Source organism: Manacus vitellinus, unplaced genomic scaffold (assembly GCF_001715985.3).
Source record: "Manacus vitellinus isolate BGI_N305 unplaced genomic scaffold, ASM171598v3 scaffold_0_pilon, whole genome shotgun sequence".
Lineage (NCBI taxonomy): Eukaryota > Metazoa > Chordata > Aves > Passeriformes > Pipridae > Manacus > Manacus vitellinus.
The window spans coordinates 9,164,134-9,173,530 of record NW_021938789.1 but is presented as its reverse complement, the minus strand read 5'-3'; the positions used below and the strand labels follow the sequence as shown (position 1 = coordinate 9,173,530).

The 9,397-nt window shown below is 37.4% G+C and overlaps 1 protein-coding gene across 5 annotated transcripts in view; it reads right to left on the bottom strand.

Moving 5' to 3' along the window:
* Positions 1–9,397, bottom strand: part of CPEB2 (cytoplasmic polyadenylation element binding protein 2) — a 51,264-nt gene that overhangs the window by 3,847 nt on the left and 38,020 nt on the right. For all 5 annotated transcript variants that reach the window (XM_029961057.1, XM_029961060.1, XM_029961058.1 and 2 more), the window contains 4 exons: positions 7,085–7,203; positions 6,675–6,789; positions 4,670–4,851; positions 1–127 (listed from right to left, as the gene is read on the bottom strand). The exon at positions 1–127 is cut by the window's left edge and continues 3,847 nt beyond it. In XM_029961057.1, the coding sequence (XP_029816917.1) occupies positions 1–127; positions 4,670–4,851; positions 6,675–6,789; positions 7,085–7,203 (543 nt within the window). The remainder of the gene's footprint in view (positions 128–4,669; positions 4,852–6,674; positions 6,790–7,084; positions 7,204–9,397) is intronic.

The following is a 9,397-nucleotide window of genomic DNA, read 5'->3' as shown; positions in this document are numbered from 1 at the left end:
AAAACTCACAGTAATACTGCAGGCAAGTGACATTGGCACAAAAGAAAGGAGCAAACTTCCCACCGCACCGCGCACCCTGGCACTCGTCACACATCTGGTCATCCAACACGTATGGCTTTACCTCCACCTGTTGGAGTGAAACAGGAACAATTCCAGTTAATAACTGGATCTACTTGAACTTGTACGAGGCCATTCATCTTTCTCTGGTTTAAAAAAAAACCCAAAACCCAAACCAGAAATCTGAAATCAGTCATATTAAAGCCTTAATCTAACTAATCAGTTATTACCCATTATCATTTATTAGTTACAGATTAACTGTACTGCAGAACACTTCAATGCAGATCTTCAGAAGTACACTGCACATGTAATAAATAGCTACTTCAGAAACATCCTTTAGTTTATTTTGGGAGAGTGTTCTTTGCAAATGATAATATCAAAGTATGTGTAGAAAAAAACCCAAACCAGCTAAAAGGTCTCCCAACTAATCTCATCAGCTCCCAAGTGCATCTCAACAAAACATCCAATTCTATACTGTTTAGCAAAAAAATAACTGAACATATGAGACTGTAGCCCTGTAATGCAGAATCTTTTTAAAAAAAATGCCTCTGCATGTACTACTTCTGTGTGCAAATTAAAAGTATTTCCTTCATGCTGTAATACAGATCTTATAGCAGTGCTGTTCTCTGTAAATTCACTCCCTATTTTTAATATATGGTCAGATTTTGACCTACCAATTTTGGTAATCTGTTATTTTCCTTTTTTGTGGTTTTGAGACGTACAGAAATTTGTATTCAATGTATTTCTGAAAATATTTGTTAAAAGACCACTTTCCAAGTCTACAGACTGCTACAAACACCTGTCTTACACAGCTTCTCTCTCCCAAACTCATCTGACTGCCAGAGTGGAAAAGTGGCAGGAGTCCAGTGGTAAATTTGCGTTTTGACTTTGCGTAACTGAGCTGCTACAGGCTGTGATCAAACAGGAAGAACTTCATAATAAAACACAAAATTAGTTGACTCCATCATTAAGGAATGTATTGTCTTCCATATTTTCCTCACTGATGCAAGAGATTTTTTTTGTAGATACTGATACCTAAGAAGAACACTACATTTAGACATCGACTGCATGTTTGAAATATTACAAACTTTTAAATGTTACTTTTTTTCATTTTATCTCCAGAGAAAAAATCTACACATACAGTTACCCACCCTGAAGTCTGACAGCCAAATAGTCTTCAGAAGTAGAGGCCATATTAGAAATGTCAAACAGAGTATGCTTCTTCCAGCAATCTATATTCAGTATGAGATCTACTTCTTATTTCACTAAAACGACCTGCCTTATCACAAATTACACTCAAACTTTCCTATAAACAGGTACCTTATGCAGAAACTGTGTTCGTGGTTCAGAATTACTGAAAACATGAAGCAGCATATATTTCAAGCTTCAGTGCACTAATGCACCAAGATTGGTACAAAGATGATTTAGAATATATTAGAGAAACACTTTGGGGAATGAAGTATTACCTGAAGTGGATGCAGACTGCTGGCATATGAAAGTTAACAAAATTTTAAGGAAATGTTTGGAGTTGAAACTCCAAACGAGTTTCAAAGAAATATTTGGAGCTGAGCTTTTATATATGATAAAACAGGATGAAGAGCACTTTACTGAAGAAAAACATCTGTTAGAGAAACTAAATATATCTACACATCAAAAGGAGTGGAGAGAACTTAGGTAAGGAAGAAGTTAAGATCACAGACCATGTCTGTCAAGTGACTGTGACACTAAGATTTCCAATTAAGGTAGGAAAAGGTATGTGCAAAAAAAAAAAAGCTACAAATTCTTTGAACTGAAGTTCAGAAGGATAAACAGGTGAACTACAAAATTTAGCAGTGAAAAAAGACTTTTACAGAGATAAAACTGGCTATGAAAACAATGTGGAAGGACAGCAGACCTACCGAAACTGGATATAACTGGTACAGAAAGGCTATGCTGAGGTAAAGGGTAGAACAGCCTGCCTTCTAGGACTTCAGTGAAATATATACTGACTGTATTACCTTCCTGGTCAGCAAACATAAACATCTCGCGGGAAGGGAGTACCCAAAGTAGGACTATCTTCTTCATTTACAAAATCAGTCTTAAAGATTTAGATAAACTATTTGCTCATCTCTAAATCAGCAGCAATACTGATTTCAGAATATTTTCAGAACCTGAAAAGACATTAGTGTAAAAACTCCATGGAGGAAAAACCTATTTTTGAAAAAAGCTTTTTTCACACTTTCAGAAACAGCTAAGATTCAAAGTGTTCCCTAAAAAGAAGCTCTTCTCTATTGCTCCTCAGTAACACAAATAACTTTGTGGTAATTAATATATATAATTATATAAATAAGGTCTGACTGTATGATTTAGTTAGATGATTAAAAAATAAAGACTAAAACCCCTCAAATAAAAAAAGAAGTTAATAAACCCTCCCCATCATGGTGTTTAAAGACAAATTTATTATAACTCTTAAGATTTGGCACTGCTGTATTTTGCAATACCCCTCAAAAGTACCACAGAAGTTTAAAATAAGAAAAAACGAGAACACTAACAAAAATGCAGAAATTCAAGATTTAAAAGAACATTTGGGTCAAAAAATTAATTTTCAAGTATTAGAAAAGAACTAAAGAAAGAAAATAAATTACATCAGAAAAAGAAACTGTGTGATTTCAGATCTTTAAAGAGAAAGCCTAGATATTCCTTACTTCTCCCCCCAGTCTCTCCAGCCCATGAACAGCTATCTACAGATACTAACTATACTTGGTGTTTTTTGATTTGTAGCTGGTTTTTTTGTTTGTCTGGGGGGTTGGTTTTTTTGTAATAGTGATTGAAGAAATGACTTGAGTACTGTTTTTATAAATTAAGTCTCAATGGATATAAGTCAAATGCTGCATTTTTCATATCTAGTATTTGGGGTAGATCTATGGGTTTTTTTTCCTCCACTCCAGGCTCCAAGAGGCCTGCAGTCCATCTCCCCCTTAAAAATTGCAACGTTATATCACAGATTAACAAGTTACATCCCTTTCTCTGCAAACAGCAAGCACTGCCATTTCAGATGCTTCCTCAGCATCCCAAGAGCCCTTAAGATCTCTGCTGACCTATCATAAGAAACCCAAAACAACAAAAAAACATACGTGGAAGTGCAGCCTTCAGAGTCAGGTTCATGCCTTCCTTTCTCATACAAGATGGCACTGCCAGTCTACCATACACTTCTCTACCACAAAGGACACTCCCATGGGAAGAGGAAAACCAGGATAAAAGTGTCCCCTAGTTTACACATTTCAAGTCCATGCCTCCCACGTTTGGGGGTGAGCTAGTCTGGATGGGACCCAACCGTCCGCATCTCAGTTTTAAAATCAGGTGACTTCACGGTCAAATGCCCTTCAGAGAGTTCCTGAAACACACTAAAAAATACCCAATTCTGAAGCTAAATGACCCAATTAGCATTGTTTAGAAGGAGTTCTGGATTCTGGTCCTTACTCCCATTTTTTCCAAATACTCAAATGCAAGATGAGTAACAGCTTTATTTCCCGTCACACAGACAGAGTATAAAGGCTATTTTTTCTGTTACATAACTATCCAAAAGGTAAAGCTATTAGTCAATGTCAGCTGCAAGTCACAAGGACGGCAATCCCACAACCAAAATACAGCCATCACATCTTAACATGAAGCCTACTTCACTACCCACATCCAGACCCACTCATCCTCTGGGAAGGAGCATGTTTGGAGACTTCAGCTCACAAGGCAAGGAGTATTTGAAACACACATGTAAAAGCTGTATTATTCTGCCTATTTGAAAGGAAAGAAGCACATGCTGCATCCCTAGAGCAGACTTCAGTTAACTGCACTACTTTCTTTTTCCCATGTCTTTGATCTGTAGAGGAGACTGGACCTTGAACTACTTTACTTACTCAATCCTTCCTCCTTTAAGACCTTATTTTTTTAAGAACACCTATTAATGCCAGACTACCTTTGCAGTTCTTGACATCAAAACTAGTGACCCTTAAAACTGACATAATTTAGATGCCAATTTTCTTTGATCCTCTTATAGTTTTAATTAGGAGTAGTAAAGTTGACTAGTCTTCTTAACGTAAGTCAGTTTTGCTTTAGCTAGCAAAAGGCAAACAGAAATGTGTATTGGTAAATACTAAGAAGACTCTCAGAAAGAATAAGGCATTTTGTATTTTAGGTGTTGAGCTTTATCAACTTTCTGAGCACTGACAATTATGGCTGCAATTAAGGGAAGCTGCAAATATAAAGCTAATTTGAAGCCAATGAATACTAGAGTTTCCTATGAATGACAGATGAATTATCACAGTATTTGGTTTCATTAGAACAAGGGAGAGAAAGACTTTCAAGCCCTTTGCCCATACACAGCAAAACCAGGAACTCCAGAATGGGAAGAACATATGGTCCAACACATGTCAAAGGAACAAGTTGCTGCTCTGTGGAAAGCACGTTGTTCGTTTGGGGCATTCACAGCATACTCTTGAAAGTAGTGGAGTTACATGAATGTTACAAGAGATGTAGGAAGATGGCACGAAAGCCAATCAAATGCAATGTTACCACACTCCGAGAAATTTCTTTATAGGTCATTAGTCTTTTTTTCTTTTTTAATTTTTGCGTAACTTACTCGTTTATCAATATCGCCATGCTGAAGTTGAACAAACCGAGCACTGATGGCAGCAATGTAACTCTGCTGATTGGAAAAAGCAACACGTCCAGCACCTTTTGGGTATTTCAGCTCAGGGTCAGTATCAATTCCTGCGTAACAAACTCCACCATAGAGACGGTCCATGATCATGGCCAATTCCACTATTAAGAAATGGAAGAGAGTTCATTTAAACTGTTCTTACAGTACAAACTTAATATGCTCAAGTTTAAAAATACCAGAAAAGTTAATTTTAATTATTAATTTTGCAATAGCAAGTGTAACAGTAATAACAACACAAAAAGTATTAAATAAGCTATTAAATATTCAGCAGACAGATCTTTCACGCTGTGGGTACATACATCCAAGGAACAATGGAACTGTAAGTCCTTGACAACCTGGAACTGGAATTCCAGGGCAGTTTTCTTCAGGGGATTACAGCAAAAGATTTTTTGGGCAGGCAGAGAATATAAATTGTATAAAATAGATCCACATGCCACTGATTCCTTGGTACATGTTCTCTGGTTGTCCTAATGCTCTATGTCCTACTTGAATTTAAAGATGTAGTTAGTGTCTTTTCACCAGCCAACAGGGCTTGATTATTTCTACAGTGCTACACTTACCACACATACAGAAATTCAGAGAAACAAAAAATTTAAATTTATAATCTGATTGCCAGATTATACTGAAATCAGTTCTGCAATTCATTCAGGTGGAAAATACTGTTTTTTCAGAATTAGTATCCTCTGTATTAAAGGTGTCAGAAGTTACTGATGTTCAATATTTGAAGAGTCTCCTAAAGTTTTACTGTTTTAGTGAATTCATTATTCCTATTTCACAATGCCATAAAAGTTTCATTTTCCCATACACAAGGCATTAGAAAGCTAAGCAGAAGAATTCGTCCATTTAACTTCTGACAGACATTCAGCACAGTAATCTGGAGCACTGAACTGAATTTAAAGAAAAATTAATCTGCAGTTTGAACATACTGTGTTTATGCTCATTTACAGAGATTGTACTACAATTGAAAGTAGAGTCCTAAAAGTAAAATAACAGAAAAGTTTGAGCATTGCAGGTCCAAGATAGAAAAATTTTAAGATCCTTTATATACCAAATTTGCACTATTGCTTCTTGGTTTTCCTACATTTTCCATCTAAAAGCTCATCTTTCTCTAAGAATAAAATGCATTACAAACTCCGAAAGACTAATGAAATCCAGGAGTCATTCTAATAAAAAACGGGATTTGAACCACTGCGTGTTATGCTTCTACTTCCAACATTCACTGCAACCTACTTACTAGAAAGCCACCTAAAATACTGTAAAAGGCTACTGCAGCCAATCTCAAAATACAGACTGTCCAGGTTGTAGATCAACCATTTCACTGCTACAGAAACATTTATTTTTTCCTTCACATCTCCGGCAAGAGTCTAGAAAGAGCCCTGCAATTTCATACGGTGTTGTGCCACACAGATTGTGTTAGCTCTCTGAATTTCTTCCCTTTTTCCTCTATTCCTACTCGTTCAAGTACTCCATCACCTGTGGTTTTGAGTGCACTAAGAGTAACTGCAACCTGACAGCAGTAAAAGAGTAGCTAACACACAATGACAAGCAGGTACAAATACAGCTCCAAACAGTCATGGAGCAGGGCAGAGATGTTTCTGTAGCATTATTTTAAAAACAAACTCTTTACATCTTTCGTGACATACTTTACACTACAGTTTTGCTAATATGATGAAAATTTTTTCTACAGCTTTAGACAGGTAACAGTTTCCAGTAAATCTCAATGATGAACTGTGATTTATGGCCAAAGCCAGATGAAAACAGTTAGTAGCGAAATGTAAGAATACACAAATATTGTAGTGGGGTTATAATGGCATGACAGTGTTCTATTTCTATATGTATATATCTATCCATACAAAAAACATGCACAGGTCAAATTATTTCCAATGATTTCCTACTTTTAAAAATTGCCACAGATTATACTCACCGGCTCTCAATGGTCTAGGGACTCCTCCAACAAAAATTGTTTTTCGAGGATCAAGTGGTTGTGAACCATCCATCACGAAGTCACTATCACTTAGATTCCAGGGACGTATCTGAACCTATTAAATTGAGAAAGAAAACAGTATCCTACTTTAAATTTCACTGCAACATGGATTTATGTTCATCAGCCTATGTAACTGTCAAACAGTCATAACCTCATTAGTTTAGCATGTCTAGGTGCTCTGTTTTAACCTCATTAATTCAAAACACTACAACTTTAAAATAATCCACATGTTCCAGATGTTGAGCTCTGCCAACAGTAGTTTACTTTTGATTATTTTCCTCGTCATGATTTCCAATGCAGCTTTAGACAGATGGCAGCTATAGCCTGCAGGCCATCCACTGTGCACTCACTGGCTTGTCCTTGATAGTAGGGCTGGAAACACACAGATAGAGCTTTCCGTCTTCTTCAATGCAGGCGTCAATCAGGGCCTGAACTGAACTCTCTTCTTGGAACAGGAGGAATGCATAACCTGGAAAAAAAGCCAAACCAACTGATATATTTTATCTTTATTTTACATAATCATCTTTGCCAGTGACTTTTCCATACAAAAGTAAAAGAAAGTCAAAACAAGTCTTCCTTATCAGTCATCTTAACTATGTACTACCTTGCCATAATTAAACAGAACTTCTATCTGTAAAAAATTGTCAGAAGAGACTAAAAACCAAATCAAAGCAAATATGTCTGCTCTATCATGTACTGAAGTCTAGGCTGAACATATTCATTGGCTGCAATGAACATTATACAATGAAAATCCGACTTGGCACAAAGGACTAATCTCTATTCTAGAGATTAGATCAAAGTACTTTATTACATAAGTGACCCAGCAAGCCTTCCAAACACTACAAAAATAGGCATTAAAATGCTTATTTAATGCTACAGTAAAAACAAACTGTCAGACATGCAAAGAACCTCACGTTAGAATACTTTAACATTACAGTATGATATATACTAAATCTGTTACTTTACAAATACCCAATAGCACAATTAGAGTTGTATTCTAAACCAAACTTTTAAAGGACCATAAATCACATTTCCTTCTGAGATTGCTACCAAGTATGGAATTTTCACACAAGGTTATGTTTTACTACTTGGATGGCAAAATAAACACTGAAGCAACTGGGCTTGGGAAAACAGAACATGGGTACATTTAGCAAGCCTTATGGAAATGATGCTCTATTTCTGAGAGAAGGTAGTTAACCACCAGCCATTTCTTACTGCAACCAGACACTACAGGTCACCAAGGTAAAAATGGTGGGGTGCATATCTTGGAGACCACCAATGAATCAATGCCTTACCAATGTGAGATTTGAGAAACAAATGCACAGTTGATTTTAAATGTATGGGGAAAAAAGTAAGATTTAAAGAAAAAGCTGTAAGGTCTATTCTGGTCTTTCTAATAACTTGTAGCTCATTTTTTACCCCTCATAACAGTCCCATCTGAGCTACCTACAAGGGACACATTACAGGGTTTTATGTATTCTATATTTTTATGTAAATCTTATTTAGTTTCTTAAAAAACATGTCATAGGGAAAATCTGGGCTTGGGCTGAAGCATTTCCTAGTAAAATCTATTCTTCATTTCGTAGCAATTTTTTTAGTGACAACCTCTTTAGCTTAAGCTTAATTAGTAATTATTTAGATTCAAAATCCATTTAATGAGGATATCTTTCGCTACATATCTTAAAATTTTAAATCCACATATTAACCATGCAAAACTCATTCACTGAATGAGGGCACGTGCAGACTGGCATGGGTGAGATCAGACCCATGGAACTGTCTTTACTTGGGCGGAAGGTAGGCACACACATTCCTGTTTGAATGCAGAGCTCAGTAGAAGAACGACTGGAGTGCAAAAACTGGATTGATCAACGCGAGTGTTAATTGAACATGGTACTGACTAAGGGATCACAAAGTAAGATTTTGCCAGATGCCTGGTTTTCTATCAGTTCTTATCCTAAAGCAAATCAAGGGCCTGGATCAATAGGCCAAGGCCAATGGTATGAAGTTCAACAAGGCCAAGTACTGGTTCCTGCACTTGGGTCACAACAAACCCAGGCAGCACTACAGGTTGGGTAGAAGAGTGGCTGGAAAGCTTCCCAGTGGAAAAGGACCTGGGGGGTGCTGTTTGACAGCCAGCTAAACATGAGCTATCAGTGTGCCCAGGGGGCCAAGAAGGCCAGTGGCATCCTGGTTTGTATCAGAAACGATGTTGCCAGAAGGACCGGGGCAGTGATTGTCCCTCTGTACTCGACAAGGAGGCCAAACCTCAAGTCCTGTGTCCAGTTCTGGGCCCCTCACTACAAGGAGGACATTGAGGTGCTGGAGTGAGTCCAGAGAAGGGCAACAGAGCTGGTGAAGGGTCTGGAGCACAAGTCTGATGAGGAGAAGTTGAGGAAGCTGGGGGTGTTTAGCCTGGAGAAATGGAGGCTTGGGGAGGACCTTATTGCTCTACAAATACCTGAAAGGAGACTGTAGTCAGGGGGTAGAATCATCTTTTCTCCCAGGTAACAAATGATAAGACAAGAGGAAACACCCTCAAGTTGTGCCAGGGGAGGTTTAGATTGGGCATCAGGAAAAACTTCTTCACTGGATGGACAAGCGCTAGAATCACTGTCCCTGGAAGTGTTCAAAATACAGGTAATGTGGTGTTTAGGGTTAGTGGT